This window comes from Lycorma delicatula, chromosome 11 (assembly GCF_047948215.1).
Source record: "Lycorma delicatula isolate Av1 chromosome 11, ASM4794821v1, whole genome shotgun sequence".
In the NCBI taxonomy this organism is placed as follows: Eukaryota; Metazoa; Arthropoda; class Insecta; order Hemiptera; family Fulgoridae; genus Lycorma; species Lycorma delicatula.
This window is the reverse complement of record NC_134465.1, coordinates 67,886,097-67,907,937: the sequence shown is the minus strand read 5'-3', so window position 1 is coordinate 67,907,937 and position 21,841 is coordinate 67,886,097. Positions and strand designations below refer to the sequence as shown.

Here is a 21,841-nt window from a genome sequence, read left to right as displayed (position 1 = left end):
TAATACAATTAATGTCTGTTATATAGAAATATTTGAGCCAAATTTATAGAAAATCAGTTCGATCATTCCTGAGGTATAAGGACAAAAGGCCATACATACGTATGGATATACATACATAGATATATTTTTTGTCTAGAACTAGTTTGACCGTAAAATGTAAGGATTTGAAAAAAAACCAGACCCATTTTCAATGTGATCATATTTTCCCGTTGAAAATAGCTTACATGAAAAATAATGGACCATATGTTAAAAAAAATTGTATAATCATACACAATCATACATATCATGATTCATTTGTGCATTACATAAATTGAAAATTATTTAAGGGATTATTATGTACTAGTATTTCCTAAAATTAACCCACTGAATTTAGTCTAGCGGTGAACTCGTCATTGCAAATCAGCTGATTTTGAAGCCTAGAGTTCTAAGTTCAGAAACTAGTAAAGGCAGTTACTTTTATATGGATTTGAATGCTAGATTGTGGATACCGGTGTTCCTTCGAGTTGGATTTCAATTAACCACACATTTCAGGAATGGTCAACCTAAGACTGTATAAGACTACACTTCATTTACATTCATACATATCATTGTCATTCATCCACTGAAGTAATATACCTTATGATGGTTTCGAAGGTTAAACAGAAAAAGAGAGAGAGCACTTCCTAATCTTAGAAGGATCATTTTAAAACATAGAATTAAATAAATAATCTCAAAAACATTTTTTTAATTAATTATATTTATTTTTCATAAAATAAATCATAAGACAAATAATAAAATAAAATTATATATTTTCTTGTTATAATTAATTATACAAGAAAAAATATAATGTTAAATAAACTGCAGAAGCAACATTAAACAGATTTTGGTTTAGAAAAATCTACTAAAACGAAGCTATAAAATAATGAAAAAAATTTTAAACAAGGCTAATTTATGAAATAATAAATAAAATACTATTGTATGAATACTAAATTAAATCATCTTTTTCTTATATTAAAATTAAATTTTATATTTAACAACATAAATTTATATTATATCGTTAAAGAATAGAATTTAATTAAAATAATAGAAAATAAAAAAATAATTTAATATAAATATTCGCAATATCGTTCGTTTAAAAAGAGAAACATTTTTTTTTTTTTTTTTTTTTTAAATATAATGGTAAAAATTTGTTTTATATTTTGCATCCAAATATTTGTATTTTTAATTTTATACTATCATTTAGTACTAAGAATTTTTTTGCAGTAATCTTTTGAAAACCAATATTAAGAAATTTCTCTTTTTACATTTCTTACAAATACATGTAAAAATCATATCGAGTAAGTTTCACTTTTCCTTCACAATTTTTTTTATACTTACATACAGCCTCGTTATAATAACAATCTTTTTTTAAAATTAATTACAAAACTCTATCATCATTAAATTTATTATATCGAATAATGAGTGTAATATACAATAATAATAATAATATATTTAACTATTATAACTATTCATCAAGTGTGTGACTAGATAGTTGGACTCGATTAATAAAGAGTGTTAATTAACTACTATTTTGATTTATTAATTATATTTTAAGTACAACTTTGTAAATAAATAATTTCTTTATTAATTTTTCAACCTATGTATTACAATGAATTTAAAACAATTCATGATACACAGTCTGAATATAGAAAAACAGAGTATCATATACAGTGCAAAAAGTATTTACAACAATTGAAAGAATATGTACTGCGAAAAAGTGTTTGTAAACAATACAGTACTAATTAATAAGTAAATAAAAAATAAAACTGACCATTTCAGGGAAAAGCAGGCTAATTATAAAAAGAGGCAACACTGGTTTGCTCTGAAATTTTGATCAGCAGTCCAGTTTTATGTTGAGTTAATTCAATTTATAAGGGTGTTAAATCAATTTCTGTGACTTACCTGAACAATAATGGTGTCTAATTGATTTTTATCATACTAGTGGTAGAATTAGCATACTGGTTTATGAAGTTATCAGTTACTAATTTTCTAACAGCGAAGAATACTAAACCGAAAGAGTTAACTAACTACTTTTTTAAACTATATTAAAATCAGAAAAATGAAAAGTAATATTAAGTAAGTAGTATTCTGAAAATATCAAATGAAGAATCCTATTTTTAATAAACAGATTTATTTTACGCGATATATGGACTCAATACTTAATTCCTTAAAATTATAACACTAATTATGTAGAGATTAGATTAATTGTAAAAGCGTACATGAAAAACTGCAAAAATTATATATAATAAATATTAATCAAATAATAAATCCAAACCAAGTCGCACACTAATTGTTTTTTTTTTAAATTAAATTTAACATTTATTCGCTAAAGCCACATTTATAATATTATTAATGAAAAATATTTGATTATCATGACAGTGGTTGATCCTTTGTAATTTCTCATCCTTATGTAGTGGAATTCATCAATCACAAAATGCTCAGCATTATTTGAAAGGTCATGAGTTCAAGGAGAATGAATTGATTTTCTGGAGTTGACTTAATTGCTCGATCAGTATACAATTATGATGACTATATTAAACTTTAACTAAAAACAAGAGCAGGTGATGACAATTATTTAATAATATAAATGCAGCCGAAACTTATTGACAATAACAGTTTTAATAAATTATTCTATTTATATCACAAATAACATACTATTTTTTTCATTTAAATATTATATTACATAATATTTTTAGTATTTTTGCCCATTTTCTAAGTTTTTCTAAATTTGGATGAAAATTTTTAATATCCAGATGCCTTTTGTATATTACTGTATTCTGATCAATGGTAATAAATTTATTCACACACACCCAAACTTTTTTTATGGCAATATGATGGAAAAATGGTGCTTCAATATAAGATTGATACAACCATACTTTTTAAAAACATTTATTAATAATTATATATAACAAAGAAAGTAATAATGGTATGGATAGATAAATCTGTTAATTTTAAATTATTTCACATGTTGTATAATTTTTTTTTTTAATTAATATAAATGTTTTTCTTAAGCGATTATAGAAAAAGATCACTTTTAAGTTATTCCTGTAATTTTAAATAAGGCTATTTTCTTGATTATAATTTTAAACTATTTCAGTTAATCCAGATGATTATTGTGCTTATGAAAACCACTTCATTTAAACGTACAGAAATAAAGTAAAATGACTGATTATTCCTAGATTCGCTAGAAGAAACATGACATCATTACCTGTTATTATTAAAATAAATGGCAGTATAAATATTAATATTTTATAATAAATATATCTATAAATAAATCTATAATAAAATAATAACAACACAGAGGCAACACTGATCCCTTGGTTCTTACACCATCATTTATAAAAAACAATAATTAATATTATTATAAAAAAAAATAATAAACACGCTAGGAATGCATCTTTATTTGATCCCACTAGAGTTCATTTTTTTTTTTTAATATATATCGTTTCATAAGAAAAAATAAACTCCAGATATATGTTAAACAATCTTACGTTAAAAAATTGATTAATCTAAAGATACAAAATTTTTGAAAAAAATAACCAAAAATTGTTTATTTAATCTAAAAATATTGCGCAATAAATATTTTTAACAAAAGTTTGTTCAACATATTTATCATATATCCGCCTCTTTGTTGATATAATTATACTCAGATTTATTTCCATTTAAAAACTTTCCACATAGAGTAATATTATGAAGTATACCTTAAGTACTAATGCGTGAAATATATAACAAGTATTTAAAGCAAAATGAAACAAGTAAACAAAAGCTATGATTTCACTTAATTTCATCATTATCACCCTAAACAAAAAAAAAAAAACAAAAAATTAAAGTAATTATGAACAAAATAAAGACATTATTATTATTATTAAGTTAAAATAAAAGCTCATTTATTTATATACCCCAATCATTCTAAACAATTTATATATATAATTAATAAAATTTTACAACCCTTTATTCATTATTTATTTTTTTTAAATAAAATGATAATGATATTACAAATATTATATATCAAGATATTTTATTATTAAAAAAAATAAAATAAAAATACGATGCACCATATTAAAATAAAATGAGTTTAAGCCATTGAAAGTATACCGGCGCCTAAACCAAACCCACAACCTTTTGGACCAAATTTACGCCCATAACAACCGCGACAATATATATCGCCATCAGGAGCATCATTTAAATTGGTTGAATCAAGTGAACGATGGCAATCTGCACATGAGAAACAACGTTTGTGCCAGATCTGTAAATAAAAACAAAACAAAGAATTTATTTATTAAAATGTATAAAGTTCTTAAACGTAGATAATTTTTAGATTTAATTCAAATTTAACATTCATAAAAATAAATATAGTTTTATATATCACATTTTGAAGATTTACCAATTAGTTCTACTATTTTGTTCTGACAAACAGTTATGTTGTGCAATTTAACAACTTCTACGAAGAAAATGCAAAATTTATATGTACATATCCCTGATCTTATTTTCATTTTGTGTAAAAATTGTATAGCATATTTATTCTCAAAGCACCAAATAGGCTTATGTCCAATTACAGTTACTTTAAGATAGATGAATTTATAACGAATGAAAAATGTTAATCCTAATCAGGATTTGAACCGAGAACTTTCCGAATAAAAGACAGAGATGTTACCCATCCATCACAGACATTAGTGAAAGAGTAGAAAATTCCAAAAGTTTTATATCAATGATGATATATAATTTTTTGTTGTACATAAGTATATAACTTTTTCCCTAATTACACACAATTTTATATGAATGCATTCAAATTAGAAATGCATCATATAAATTTTTTTTATCTGTAGAGAAAGTCCAATAACAGTAGTAATAAATAATGAACATTGGTATAGCAAAAATACTTTTATTATGAAAAATATTTTACCATCTTTAATAGAAGTGAGTTTTTGAAACTCAAAATGTTTCTGTGTGAGGAATTTTTTGTTGTAATGTTGTTTATTCTTGTTTAACACAACTTACAAAAAACTTATTCCAGTCTGAGTTATCTTTTAATAAATAATTTTGGAGAGAGAGAGAGAGATAGAAAACTTTTTTGTTTTGTTGGTTTGATAATATTAGATCTTCCTCCTCTGGGTAATAGATAGGTGTAACCAAAATGAACACTGTTGGAAAAGTTTTAAAAATCCCATTTTTATGATGTTAATTTCAAAACTTTAGTAGTTCTTCAAAACTGACTCGAAAAAATATTGTAAATATTAAATATATCTGTTTAAAAGTACTACTACACAATAATTAGATTAGATTTTATGGGAAACAGGAGGCTTAGCTTTACTCAATGCTCATCTCTGCTCCTAGTTTGATCTTAATGGTACCTTTAGATAGGTAACAGAGTCGTCGAATGGTTCTACAGGCACCGCGCACCTATCCCACCTCGCTTTAATAAATTAGTGGCTCTGATAATTAATGAATTAGAAGGTTTCACCAATGATGTCACAGATAAAATTATGATGGTAACTGACCCAATTCCTTTAACACACATCCACATAAGAGGTGGTAAAATAAAGAAATAGGAAGGGAGAGAAAGGAGGATTTACCCATGAGTAACTGCGTTTTTTATCAGAATAGTTGTATAATAATACTTACTCTACTTTTGCTGATCATCTGCTCAGCAGCATATACTTCATAGCCACATCGTGGGCAACCTTTACCTTTTGCTGCTTTTGTGCCAGTCAACGGTCTACCTTCAGGGCTGTAACAATAACAATACAAAAATTAATTAATTATATTATTGGCTACATTATTATGAGGTACTTAAAAAAAAAAAAAATTAAGCAAAGTAAGAAATTGTTAGGAGAGAATTATTTTGATCAAAACAATTACACATTTGCTGTTATGAGGAACATCAATTCATAGAGTATTCTAGTAAATGATATTACTCCAACAGTGAAATACATCTTTGAACAAACACAAATTAAACAAATCTAATATATAAAACTTGTTTATCCATCATCACTTAAATAAATCCCTGTTTTAGCTCATAAAAACTTATTAATAAAAATTAGCTAAACTAATCTAACTAAATAACCCAACAGACTGCATTCTAGTGGCAGAATAAAATTATTTATAAAAATGAATCTTTCCATCTTGTACTGCTTTAATATTTAATTTAAATTGGTATAAAAAAAAATATTTTTATATATTAAAAACTATTTCACACCAATATTTCCAAGTGTCATGGAAGACAAATATTCTTATGTAAATGAAGAAAAACTGGGATCTAAACGCAAACTAAAATTGAATGCTATCATTTACTCTCGGTTTTATGCCCCAAATCACAATTTATTATCAGGTTTTAATTAACAGCACATCATGGCCTAGAAGGTTTAAAAATGTCTGTAACAAGACTATTCAAATACCATCACTTCATCAATAGAGATGTTTATGGATTTCAGCAATAAAATCAGATGCAAGATATCGCTGAGACTTCAGTTTTATCATGTGAATTGTTTAAAAAGAATATTAATTCAACATTAGCAGTTGGTTTTATATTCTCAATCTGAATAGTTCTCCACAGTCATTAATTGAAATTAAACAATTAAATTTTGTAAATATTTCAAGCACTCAAATCCATTTAAAAAAGTATTTATACAATTTGCATAATTTAAATGTAGCTCTTGCAGCAATATAGTACATCTATCAAAAATTTATTGATAATGATATCAACTTTTAATGGTGTATTATAATTTATCAAACAAAATCTTTTTAAGATTTATACAAGTGCTAAAAAGTGTTCAAAAGCATATTCTATTAAAAAAAAAACTTTTTAACTTACTATTGTACAGTAGACTCGCCACTAGTAGAAACAAGAGTTGGAGCGTGACCATAACCAAATCCTTTAGGTCCAAAGTTTTTACCATAACATGCCCTGCAGTAAATTTCCTTATCAGGGCCATCACAAGCAAGCATTGAGTCAAGAGGACGATGACATTGTCGGCAATTGAAGCATATTTTGTGCCACATCTAAATTTTGGAAAATAAAAAAAAATTATCTATTAATCATGTCTTAATTTAACAATTGTAAAAAAAATATCATTAACAATTAGAGGCTTACTAACACATTTGCTGTTATAGCTACGAAACTGTAGATGAGCTGTTTCACTTCTACTTGCTATGCTCACAAATCTACATCAAATATTTCTCATTACATGGATGGATCATAGCAAGTTACAAAATATTATGCAGAAAAAACTTTTTATTAGAGTTCAATTCATTATAAGTACAGTTTTTTAAATTAAATTTTATTGAATAAAGTTGATATTTTTTAATCAGATCAGTTATTTTTTTAATTATTTCAGAGTTTCTGTTTGCAGTTTCAAATTCTCAAAATTATGATATAAATATGACACCGTTTGAAATATAGTTACAGCTTGGATTTTCTGGTACTTATGTTGTTATAACAAGAATACACTTTAAAAATTAGATTTCGTTTGAGCAAAAATTGCTTTTGATCATATTGATAACAATTATATGTGTATTTTTTATCATACATCTTAAATCACAACCCAAGTTATGATTTAATTTATTAAAAATAAACCTTGTTTACTTATCACAATAAATGAGTAAACAGAATTATTTTCCAATTTTTATGTCACTGTAATACTGTTCTTACATATCATTATTGCTATACTAAAACTATTCCACTTTCTTGATGATTTTTCTAGATTACTGTTTTATAAAGGGGGTCAGCTGACATAAGATTTTGACTTTTCCTCATTTATGAAATGAATGAACCTGTCCAGCCAAAATTGTATTATTATTTTTTAAGAAATAAACATCATTTTGTATTATTCTTCATTCACAGAATATTTAAAGAAGCAATAATAAATTATAGCATATATTTAAATAAATACAAGATTTACTAAAATATTACTATATTATAAAATTTTATTTTACACAGTAAAAAATACTTTTTTTTTTGGTACAAAAATTAAAAACAATTATAATAATTGAAATTTACTTTTGTAGCTGTAAAACAATTTTTTTTTTCTCAGAAAGAGAATGAGTATTATTTGATGCACAATATTGCAGTATATTCAAAATACACAGGTAAAAAAATATTTATGAAATGGTGAGAATCATGGTATCAACTTTATTATTTTAATTATAATAATTTTTCCTTGTATTCTAAAAACCACCAGGAAATTGAAATTACATAAGGTACTCAGTCAAACATTTATTTGTAATTAAGACTTCTGATACATCAAATAGAATTTCTGTCGATGGTATGAAAATATACAATCAATATAATACTATATACTACAATAATTCTTAGATGAGTCACATACACAAATAATAATAAAAAATAAACTTACAGTGCCCTTAGCAAGTTGTTGTTCAGCGGCAAAGACTTTACCACCGCATCTTGGACATCCCTCACCAGGTTTTGCTTTGATAGATGTTGTATCTGGATTGTAGAATGGTCGAGAGGCTGAGATCTCATCCTCACTACAGAAAAAAATAAAATAAAATCTTTATACTTAAACCATATGTTTGGGTAAAAAAGTAATAATTATAATTAATTATTTTTCTTTTTTACTTCTTAATAATTTCAAATAAAATAGTAAACGTTTTATATTAATTCATAAGAATCTTTATTAACATTTCCACAGTAGCATTGCAATTATCATTTCAAGCTTGTGTGCTTCTATCATAATTGTAATGTCTATCAGATTTCAACAATTTACCATGCCATTAAAAGAAAAAATAATTGCATTTTCATTTCATTTTATCAATTTGAAAGGGATGTTTTATGAAATACACAAGAAAGTTTGCTAGTTGTGAAATAAAATCTGTAATTAACTTTTTTTTTAAGCGTGAGAAAATTGAAACTTAATGAAATACATCAGCAGATATATAAAGTATATTATCAAAACATCATGAATGATATTGTAGTGAGAAAATGGGTAGACATGGTTCATTGAAAGTTACAAAAATGTATATTCATATGTAGCAGGCATCTGCATAAGATATTAATGTATGCAATTGATTAAAAACTTTGACAGACCAGACAACTTATCTCACTATCATGAAATTAAAAAAAAATAACATCATATAATTATAAATAAAAGAATGCTTTGTCAACAAGCATTCTTTGGCATGTGTTGTCAACAACAATGCGTGGTTGCACACTGATATTCAAACTGAAAAATTCATATCATCATTTGGCTAGGAACAAATATATTATTATTCATTAGAGCCTAGACAAGGTTTAACCTTTTTCACCTGAAGGTTTCTTTATATCTAGCATTTCATTAACAACAATCAAACAACACAAGCAATGCAGAGGTGATTGTTTCTGCAACTGGTTTGGTTATACAATGAGGGAGTCCATCATTATGACAAATTATTCTATTAAGATGAAAACCATGTAGAAAAATTAGAAGATATTGCTGATGAGATCAAAATAAATTAAATTCTACTTTTTGTAGCTTAACAATACAAAATTTCCAAATACTCTGCATACAAATTATGTTATGATAGTTAACACAATCATAGAAAAAATTATGAAGCGATGCTTTGTATGATAAAAATCTGTAAATTTTATTGGTATAATGGTAAAGTATCTTTATTGTAAACTGAAAAGGTAATTAAAATAAAGTAATTACAAAAATAAAAACAGTAAAAGGAACTGCAAAGACTATAAAAGATAGATAGATTCTCAATTAAAGTTAAGTAAAAACAAACAGCACCTATTTTGCTACACATTTTCTACATGTTGATAAGAATTCAGAAGTTTATTGTACAACTTAAAACATAAAAATAGCAAATTATAAATAAATTCTTGAATTTTATTTTAAAAACAATTTTTAAATTATAAATTATTGTTGAGTACTCTTTTCTTCAGCAAAGTCAGAGGAATGCACAATATCATTCAATTACATGAAGTATAATTATTTACTTAAATCATCTATAAAATATGAATATTATCAGAAAGAAGGAACAGGTACTGGGCAGATAGAAAAACAGAAAAAAGAAACAACCATAAATAAATAAATGATCTAATGTGTTCCAAGGTGAACTATTTGGGAAAAAAATATGAATATATACTTACGTCAAGCCATCAGTTTGAAGGAAGCCAGCACCGTTTGCAAAACCATAACCATGAGGACCCCATTTCTTTCCATAACAAGTTTTGCAGTAGACATCAGAGTCTGGACCATCACAAGCAATGATGGAATCCAATACTCTGTGGCAGTCCCTACACTTGAAGCATTTACGATGCCATTCCTGTTCAAAATGACATAAAATTTATTAGAATATAAGTAAAATAAATATAATATATATTTATATAATATACATAAACTGCTTAACAAGCTATTAGCTTAATTTCACTAAAGCACTTGGTAGCTCTTATATGGGTTTATATTGTTTTATCCTGATAACAATTAACTAGACCCCAATAACTAAAATTAATTGATGAGTAATTCCAGATTAAAGTAAATGTTTACTGAGACTTGAACCTTTGTCTTTGGCATTGCTTAGCAGTTTAATGGAAATTATATTAATAATTAACTCATCAATATGGGTTAGAGGTTATTTTTGTACTCAGTATATTAAGAACAGATTAATGTCTTAAATTTGCTTTATGTGTTTTATTTCTTGAAAGTTAGCGCAAGCACTACATAAAATAACTACAATAAATAAATCTTCACTACATAAAAGTACTTCATCATAAAATATAACCTTTTTTTATAAACAAAAAAGACAGCTTTTCTGGTTTACACAGAAAATTTGTTTTAAATTGAAACATAAACGTTACTGGCAACAAAATGTTGAAATACTTATGTGTTCAAGTTGAAACTTTACCATAACTGTAAAAAAAAAACAACTTTTCAAACTGATATCCATCCAAAGCTAGAAACTGTCATTAATGTTTCTTAATTATATACTATAATTATTATATATTATATTATAATATATCACACTTGTTTTTATCAAACAGCCCCCATAAAAAAAATCATAAATGGCATTTAAATTTGGTGATTCAGGTACAGCCACCAAATTTGTACACTTGTACAGTCACAAGTTAAAGTTCACTGTCCTATACAATCCAGTTACAAGGAAATTCATCAGTTTTACACTGTTAGCATTGTGAGCTAAAGCACCATTTTGTTTCAACAAGATGGTACTTTGAAAAAAATTATTATCAACAAATATCATTTCTGAACAGTTAAATGTGAGATAACAATGATTTTTTAATGCATCTATATATAATAGTATTAAGTAATAGTATTATCAATTATTTCATATGATAAAATATCACCAACAATATTTAGCAGAAGATTGAAAGGTCATCATTTAATTTTCATATAACAGTAGGTTCATATTTTATGGTATATGTTCTACAATTTGTTTTTGTAAACATTAAAATTTCAGCTAAATGATATCTTCAGACAATTAAACATACAAACTTATCTATGGGACCCACTGTACAAAAGTACTATTTAAAAAATGATTAAAAAACAATAGAATAACCAAAATGATATAGTGAAGTTAAAGTATATTCTGTGACATAAGATTTCTGTGGCAGATTGACATATCTATCTATCATTCATGAAATTCCATATGAATATCCAGATCAAAGTATACATGTATGTTGATCATACGTATAATTTATGCTTATGCATAAATTGCTCAGAAACTATTATTTATGCATACACACACTGTGGTTTTTCATAAATATTTACGAGTCTATACAAATTTTAAATATATTCATGGACTTAATCCATCACCATCTGTTAAATTCAGAATATTTATCATACACCAAAAAACTTATTAAAAACTCATTTTAAATACTAATATAACTTTATTTTATAAGACTTATAAACTTATTTACTTAAACTTATAGACTTATTTTATAGCTTATAAGATTTATAAAAATTTACACAATTCTTATAAAACTCTTTTTATTATTTTATTTTGTTCCTTTTACCCCATTCAAACACATACTTAGTCATCATGACCCTCAAAGTATGTAACACTACCTGAATACACTGAACAACTTTTCTAACAATAGATACCACAGGTAATGAAACGGCAGCGTTCTAACTTGCAGCATCATAACCCAACCACACACTAACTTGCCTTGCTCGAACTTTTTTGACCTTAAATAAAGTGAAACTTACGGAATCAACCAATCTTATAAAATTTTCACATGCATAACTTCAGATACCACTACTACAGTATAGCTAAATTTCAGTGAAATTTAGATTTTCAAATGACAAAATATTATACACGGGCCTATAAGTAAATAAATATATATATATATATATAAATATAAGGAAACCCAATTAAAGTGAATGGTTTTTTTGTACTCCTCATACCTACAAATGTAAGGAAAATTCATTTCCACCCCACTCCCACCACGCAACTGAAAGTAATACTATACTTTTCTTTGAAAAATCTGTAAAGGAAATGAGTATGATAAAAATTGTTAATACAGTAAATAAAAACTTACACGGCTCTTAGCAAGCACCAGTTCAGCAGCAAAAACAACACCACCACATCTTGGGCAACCCTCACCTGGTTTAGCTTTTATAACAGCCGTATCCAAAACTGTTGTATGCAATGGTGCCAATTCACTTAAAAATAAAAAAAATATAGGATATTAAAAAATATTACTCTTATCTTATTTCATTACATATAATCATTAAAAAAAAAATTGTTTTTATCTTTCTTTTTTTTAGCCTCTGGAACTACCGTAAGGTATTATTTCTGAGGATGAACGAGAATGATATGTATGAATCAAGTGTATTCTTGTAGAGTCTCAGGCCAACCATTCCTGAGATGTGTGGTTAATTGAAACCCAACCACCAAAGAACACCGTTATCCACGATCTGGTATCATCATATAATTTAAATATTGTAGTAATAAGATAATAAAAACTAATGTAACTATTTCTGTAAACATTTTGTTTCTACTAACATATTAGTAATTAAAATATTTAAATGGTAATAAACTAATTGATAAAATGAAGTACTTTAGAATAATTTATCTTGGATAGATTGTGCTCAAAATTTTATCGGATCATGTCTTAGAAGAAAAAAGTATAATTAAATATTATTCATATCAAATCATCATTTCCTAAAGAAATATAATTGATAAAAATTTAGTGACAAGTACATTATACATATATAAAAACATGAACATGCTTGTAAACACACACAAAACTTACTTTTTAGTAGAATATTAAATAAGTGTGCTAAAATTCTGTAATGCTATAAAAAGAATTAACCATAAATTTTTACCAGGAAAAGTAAAAGGACACAATTTAAAAAAAAGAAACTTATAAAAGAGAAATAAGTTTTGAGTAAAGCATAGTTTGCAAAAGAGATCTGTCTAGGAGTAAAATATCTTAAGATGAGTCAATAATTTAATATTTGTATCTACCTACATTTAAAACTTACAGGATTATTGTAACTTTTCAATAACTGATTAAAAATACTACATTAAAAAAACATAAATATTAAAATTACTTTCTTTCTACATACCATTCAACAATACATATACAAGTGAGCTAAAGAAGCAACAATTTTCTCTGACTCTGACTTTCTCATACTTTATTGTATTTATAATTTATATAGCAGCGAGACTGGTGAGGTTTAAACTGTGGTAAACACTCTGAGGGTCATAAGAATGCTATAGTTAAAATTTCATAATGATCGATTCAATAGTTTTCGTAGTTGTAGGGAAATTGAAAAGGCATTGTTTCTGTACATGGTAATACGTATATTATAATATAATATAATATATAAGAGAAAGTATGATAATACAGTTAAATTTTGAATGTCAGAGTTTTTCCAGATCTTTACGTTTCATGACACCTTCTAGCTAAAATACACAATTTTACAATAGACAATTACAAAAGGATATATCTTTTTCTTTTAGCCTTCATGGTAGACAGGCAATATCTTAGGGGGAAGTCACCAGGATATGGAAGTCATCCATATCTGAACAGAATGTGGAACAGATCCGAGAATCTTGTATAAAAAAGCCAGTCATTAGCAAGACGCAGTTTAGAGTTAGGAATACCTAAATCTACAGTGTACAAAGTGGTGCATAAGAAGCTTAGACTATGTGAGTATAAGATACAACTTTTACTGGAAATCAAACCTAATGACAAAGTGAAAAGGTTGGAGTTTGCGTCTTTAATGCTTAACGACATTGATGAAAATGAGGACTACCTGAAAAATGTCATCTTTTCAGATGAGATGATATTCCACATCAGTGAGTCAGTAAATGAACACAACTGCAGGATTAAGGGGATCAGAACCACTGCATGAAATTATCAAACATCAACATGACTTTCCCAAAGTCAATGTTTGGTGCAGACTAATGAATGACCGTATTGCAGAGTTGTTCATTTTTGTAGAAAGCACAATTAATGGGATATTTTCTGTGATATGCTTGAACTTTACATCTTCCACAAATTGACAATATTTAAGAAGAAAAACGATTAATTTTCTATCAGCTAGGTGGCTTTGCTGAATTACAGCAACCGTGTCCATCACTGAATTAAACATTTCATTTCAAAACAGGTGGATTGGAAGAGGAGGGCCGATCTCATGGCCATGGAGGAGTTTAACCCCAGTATATTTCTTTTTTTGGGGGTATGTGAAAAACATTGTTTATTCTGAGAAAATCGATGACACCGGTTGATGTCATCGATGTGATGTCAACAAAATTCCTCTCACATAGGTGGTTCTACAGGAGAGGAATTTTGTTGCAGTAGCATCCATTACACCTAACATGCTGGTGAGTACATGGGAAGAGCTGAGTACTGTTTAGACATGCGCATAGCAACAAATGGGACACATATCGAAGTGCATTAAACATGAAAAAATACTTCTGAATTTATCTGTTCAGAATATATACTCATGTAAAATGATTTCTGTATATGAGGCACTGATATTATGAAATCTTAGTCACAGTTGGTCAAGGGGTAGGAAGATATTGACCTCATGGATCCTGCATCCCAAAACTTTTAGTAAAAGAATAAGTAACAATTTAAATCCACTGGGCAAATTCATTCACAGGTGATGGATAATAAGCCTAATATTTTTGCTTCAGCAGAAAAGTTATACAACCTTTTTCCAGTCTTTTTATAAATTATTTTCAAAATTTTTTCTCTTCTTTCGGCTCACTCTGTACTTGTAAAAACACTCGCTTCTAGCATATTTACATAGTTAGATGCAATAACTAAGTTTAAACTAACTACAATATATTTATGATTGAAAATAAACAATATTCATTATAAGACTAAAATAATATAACAACAATATGTAACAACACAAATATAGTGTACCAAATAACAAAATGCATTCACCATTGTCAATACAAAACACCGTAATTATTTTATTTTTAGAAAAAAATAATGAAGAAAAAACATTCCTTAGAATGAATGATATGTCTTTCCCAGCTGAAGAAGCTTATAGACTAATAAACAAATTTACCCAAATTATATATATTGAAAGAAATTAATAAAAATAGTAAAACAATAAATTTCTTCTTTTTTATTTTTGATGTTGGAATAATGTATATATATTTATTAAATCATAATACTTATTTTATGAATAATTTCATTATAAGAGAAATAAATAAAATATTGTGAAGAATGCTTGTACCAACAAATTACATTATTGTTGTAGTATAGGCACAATTAACAAAATTACTTAATTTTAAAGATATGTCATGTTTTAAAATTCTTATCTCAATTAAAAAATTCACAAAATTGTTGAAATTATGGGTACTACTTCAAATTTCTTCAGCATGTTAAAAACATTACACAATTATACTGGAAAGAAAACATTGATAAAAACATGAATCATACAGTAAATTTTAACAAATTAAAAAAAAATTGCATTCAACACATTTAACAATCAATTATATCAAGAAAATATCATTTTTAATAAAAGCAACAAATTGATAGATAGATAAAAATGAAAAATAATTTACGCTTTGCTCTTTTTCTATTTATCAATAAAAGAGCTTATATTCCTGTCACTAAAGATCTATAAAAGTATAGATATAAAAACATAACAGAAAAATTGCCAGTTGTTTTGCTTATAAAATAAGGAATTGAAAGAGTTAAGACAAACTGAACCAGACGTTTAATCTTATGTTTGATAAAACCAATTTGGTAATTTCAGACACATTTACATGAATAAAAACACAATTTATTAGTAGATTGGTAGACAGCATACAGATATGATTGACTTAACAGATTTAATTCTGAAGATCAGCATGAATCATTAACAAAATTCTAGATATTCAAAATATAACAAAAAAAAAGTTTTCAAAAAGGATGCATAAAAGTATAAGACATTCCCAAAGTAAAATGCAATACCTAGAAAACAAAAATGAATGTACCAAAGATAAATAATATTGAATCGAAACACAATAGATAAAAAAATAAAACAAATCATAAATTATGTCTCAACATTTTTATGATAGAATTCATGATGCAGGAGGGATCCATCCACATCATGCAAAATAAAAAAAAATCCCAAAAAAAACTCATTCATCATTTCTACCTCTCATCACTAATATCACATGTAAGTCCAATAGAACCCCCTCCAAAACCAATACCTCTTGGACCAAATTTTTTTGCATAGCACACTGTGAATCAAAATTAAAAATTAAAATAATATATTAATATCTTATACATAAAAAATGTGATTAAAAACAAGTAAACAATCATTATCCAAAATAATATTCATTCTAATTCTAATTAATGTACTTTTAATTTAATGACAATAAGAAGCATAACAAATTTGTTTTTTACAAAAAAAATAAGTGTTTTATAAAATATTTTTGGAATTAAAGTATACTTCTTTTTGTGCATTATACCCATTCAACAAAAAATTATAACATCTGAGATGCAGGTGTAAAACATTTTATAGGTAAACATGTTTTTTTGTTAAAAAATAAAATTCACTTTATTATTAGGTTATATTTTGATGATCATTGCTAATAAGAATATAAAATAAAATAAACATTTTTTTTTAACAAAAGAACCATTCACTACAAGCTAAAAAATAACACCTTAATTTTTCTTAATTGTCAGTACTTAATACATTTAAAGAAAATTGAGAGTAATAATATTTTCAATGTATTTCTTAAATTTTGTTTTCTCTTATAAAAGTTCATTTGATTTTACATCCTTAATATAAAATATTAGTCGGCTTATAAAAAAAAAAATGCTGTCCGAAGAATAAAATCATTCATAGGAAATGCAAAAGGTGAGAAATCTGCTTCTTGATAAAAATAGGTACAGGAATATAAAAAAAATTATTTAAAGAGCCCACAATATTAAGAACAAACAAACTTGGGTTCTCTACAATGCAGTTGTATGTAATATGTATTATTTTGCTTGACTTAAGTTTTACAAGTGATTTTTTTAATTTTCACAAGAAAGTACTTCAAACATCAGGATATCAGCCCATACTGGGTGATTCATGAAGAATATAATACATTTTCAGAATTTTCTACTGGTGAAAATAAAGAATTAAGTTAATATAAACATAGGTTCGGAAATGCTTCATTAGAGTGTTGACTGGTGAAAGATTTTGCCGTGAATTTTGCACCTTAGATAAAATTAAGCTAGACTGTAATTCCTGGAATCCAAATTAAGTGATAAATCTAGTGGTTTCATGTGAAACCTACTTTGAATAAAAAATGGAAAAAAAAATAGATCTGAAAACTGTATTTTTAGTAGTTTTCGAAAAATCTGGGATAAAAGACAAAAGATCGGGGCTGAAAATCACACTATTTTATGTTTGATTAATTAAATAATGGTTGTTATATTTGGCTTAAGTTTAAAATAAAATTGTAGAGAATTTGATTCTGAGTAAAATGGTATGTATAAAGTCCACAAAAACTAAATAAAAATGTAAAAATTTTGAAGTATATTAAAAACAAAACAGATTAAGATGTTGCAGATTTTAACTAGATATTGGGAAACAAAATTTCCAATATTTTTTTCTGTTTATGAAATTCTCCATGGATGTAATTTGTAGAAAAATAAACTTACAACATTCTCATTAGAGATATTTTCTCAACAAAATAAAAAACAAAAAACAGCAATTGAAATTATCTAGTTAGTGAAGAGTAGCACTAAACATATATTAGAAAATTGTCTAGTATGTACAGATATAATTGAGAACCACCCTTTTTTATTTAAAAAAAAAAATTAGATACATTCTTAAATAAATAAAAATCAAGATAATGTTAATTTAAAATTTATTTTATTTCAAGACAAAATTTAAAAATAAAACTATAATTCTTTAAATGAACTAGATAAAACAAATTGGATAATGATTATTTAAAATATAAATAAACATAAAATAATTTAAACAATAACTATGGCAGGGCGAAACAAACATACCCGTTGGCGACAGCAGGGTCACTCTGGAGGGCACCACCTCCCTGACCGTATCCATAACCCTTAGGCCCAAACTTCTTTGAATAGCAAACTGAATAAAATAACATTTCATTACAATCATCACAAAATTACAATGACAGTAATAAAAGTAAACTTAATTAAAAAGTTAATTAAGTTTTAAATTGTGTGATTAAATAAATCTACATGTTTAAACCAAATTTTTCTGCAACTCACAAAATTTCCTTTTATTTGTTATTCAGTAAACATTTTTATTACGAAAGAACTAACTACTAATTTTTTATAATCTATAATTTATTGACCCAAGTTATACTTACAGCGCAACTTAGCCTTTATGTAACAACTATATAACAGTAGTTATGGATTCAACCACCCTTAAGATAAATAATTGTAGTCATTCATATGTTATGTGATTTTTTCCTGTAACTGTGGATGATAGTCTTCACTACAGAAATTTGTTTTTATTTATAATGATTTCACTAAACTACACAGTTAAACTTGAAATAATATAGGAATACATTCAGAATATTATAAACAGGATCGATCTATGTGCAAGTTTTGGGAAAAAATATTACTGAAAAATATATCGATATTTCTGAAAAAATAAACTAAAAAGAAATACTTGGATTTTTTGAATTTGGGAGCTTATTTTCTGATTTCCCTCATATTTTAATTATTTTGAATCTATTCATTTCAGTTTATAAACGTAATTACATTTTGACAATATTATTACAATCAATTAGTGAACAAAAATAAATATCAAGAAATTTTATTTAAAATAAAAAAAAATTAATAAAAATATTTTCACAAATTTTTAATCCTTTCAGTGCGAAACAGAATTTTATAACTGGGAAGAATTACACATCATTTTCTAGCAGTCCTGCCAAATATCACAAGCAGTCTGCAGTAATTAAAAAGGAAATTGTATCTTTCTTAATTTTAAATAAAAATTGATATATTGGTTTTTATATATTGGTTTTATGGTTCAAACCATAAAAAAGTTTTCTTTAATATCCTGTAATGCTAATTTACCACAAAAAAATTTTTTTAAAGTTTTTTATTTCTTTACAGTAAATTATTTTAAGCTGTACATCTTGTCATGAAAAACTGCAAACATGATAAAAATTCTGATTTTTTTAAAAAAATAATGTAATTTTGACAGTTTTTGTAGATCACATCTATTATATAAAAACAATAATTAACAGCTTAAGTAAAATAAAATTAAAGGTCAAAGTAAATATTTAAATATAATTATAGTCAAAATATTTATATTTTTAAAAGTGTATGTATTTTTTTTTTTACCTGGCAAATTGTATAAATTCAGAACAGCATTTAGAAAGCGTCAGTGTAATATAAACTTAAAAATCAATATTTTTTCTTTTGGCATCAGCTTTTATACTGATTTATCTCCTTGCAACAATGATTTTAATGAAGTTTTCATATTTGGAAAAGACTACTTTTTGTCTCAAAATAAAGACAACTGACATCTACAATCAAATTAACTTATCCCATTGACAGCTCTGGAACCACCGGACGGTATTACTTCAGAGGATGAATGTAAATGAAGGGTAGTCTTGTACAGTCTTAGGTCGACTATTCCTGAGATGTGTGGTTAATTGAAACCCAACCATCAGAGAATACCAGTATCTATGATCTAGCATTCAAATCTATATAAAAGTGATTGCCTTTACTAGGATTATCCCATTGAAAGCTGGTGTGTATAGAATCATTACTAATAAAAACAACTAAAGTGATTAAATATATATTTATAAAAAGTAAATGAATAATTTAAAATTATTATTCTTTCCAAATTGTTTGACATTATATAATAAATTATTCATTTTCTTGATGTCCATTTGTACAAAAATTTGCAGATTTCAAATATATAAAATTGTCTGCATAAGAAGATATGAGAATTTTTAGTACAGAATGGTAACATTTGTAAACCCAATATTGGACTCGAAGGGTATAAAATTATTCAAATTAATTTTTAAATTGTCAAAGATTCTAAATTGCTTTAACATTCAAAATTTATGAATACCATGATTAAAATTAATCTTGCAATTTTTTTATTTGTATGTATAGATATGTTTTGGGAACAAATTCGAGCAGTAGGTTGTTTTTATTACCAATTCATTATAGATTTTGCGATGAAAATTCATTCTTCTATGGTTACTTGTTGAAGAAACTTTAGGGATATTTAAAATATAAGACTACAGAATGAGATAGTTTTTGTTTTTTTTTAAATTCAAAATGTGTTCTACGTGTAATAAATTTATGAATTTTTATACTATTTATCTTTTTATTTTGTTTTAACTTCGTCATTACAAACTACAGTAATGAACTAGTATAAAGACAATAGATGATAAGAATTTGTTCTTGAAATACATTAGTCTGTATAACATGGATTTAAATCACAGTATTTATCAATTTTTACATCTTAAATTGTTCAACAAAATATTTGGCTTAATAAATAATTAATTTTTATTTTTTTAATTTTCAGTTATACTTCTTTCTTTGTAGTTTTAAAGTTTTTTACATTGTTATCAACAATATATATATTCCAACATTCATATGTAATGTAGAGGAGTGATAAAAAGTAGATCCTATTTTTCAATTATAACCAAAGATTAAATTATTTTACATATAAACAAAATCCATTAAATAAAAATAAAATAATGCTTATGTATATTTACCTCTGCAGTAAATGCCTTTATCAGGTCCTTCACAACACAATAATGAATCAAGTCTCTTAGTACACATGAAACATTTAAAACATTCTCGATGGAAAGCCTAGGGAAAAATCACACAAAAAAATAGGAAAAATGAAAAACAAAATCATGCACAACCAAGGAAAACTTCTTTCATGAAGTTTTAAATTGAATTAAAGAAATATTATGTACATGTTATATTATTATTAATAGGTTTATGGAAGGAAAGTTGAATAGAACAATATTTTTGTTTTTTTATTTTAGGTAATATTTTAAAGAATACATTAAAAAATATATATATATTGAGCTGTTAAGCAGCTCTTTCATCAGTGATGTTGCAAATGATGATTTTTAAAAATCCATTTTGTCTAAGTGAACCGATTAATGGTTAATAAATGGTAAATTAATATCATTGTATTTTCTGTGCTATAAACTGATGTACAAAGATCAATTCTATTATTGTATAATACCACTTGTATATATTCTTTATATCTAAGGTTGAATGAACACCCAGTCTGCCTGATGTAATATTTGGGTGAATTGATTAAAGTTTAATTTTTGTAATTCTGTATTGTGTTTATCAATATCTGATTTTTTAAGGTATTGATGTTAATAATTTTGATAACTTTTTTAATAATTTTCTTTCCAAAAAAAGTATACTTTTTAAAAAGTA

At 25.8% G+C, this 21,841-nt stretch overlaps 1 protein-coding gene across 8 annotated transcripts in view; it reads right to left on the bottom strand.

The window, feature by feature from the left end:
• Window positions 1-718: 718 nt before the first annotated feature.
• LOC142332082 (muscle LIM protein 1-like) overlaps window positions 719-21,841 on the bottom strand; it is a 60,446-nt gene continuing 39,323 nt past the window's right edge. Inside the window, exons 5-13 of one of the 8 annotated variants that reach the window (XM_075378288.1) lie at window positions 21,154-21,250; window positions 18,443-18,530; window positions 16,590-16,646; window positions 12,515-12,638; window positions 10,109-10,284; window positions 8,370-8,502; window positions 6,830-7,017; window positions 5,641-5,746; window positions 719-4,264 (exon numbers count right to left, since the gene is read on the bottom strand). In XM_075378288.1, coding sequence (XP_075234403.1) covers window positions 4,094-4,264; window positions 5,641-5,746; window positions 6,830-7,017; window positions 8,370-8,502; window positions 10,109-10,284; window positions 12,515-12,638; window positions 16,590-16,646; window positions 18,443-18,530; window positions 21,154-21,250 — 1,140 coding nt within the window. In that variant the 3' untranslated portion in view covers window positions 719-4,093. Of the gene's footprint in view, window positions 4,265-5,640; window positions 5,747-6,829; window positions 7,018-8,369; window positions 8,503-10,108; window positions 10,285-12,508; window positions 12,639-16,589; window positions 16,675-18,442; window positions 18,531-21,153; window positions 21,251-21,841 lie in introns of those variants that run through there. The other 7 variants (XM_075378281.1, XM_075378282.1, XM_075378283.1 and 4 more) reach the window with 7 other exon arrangements.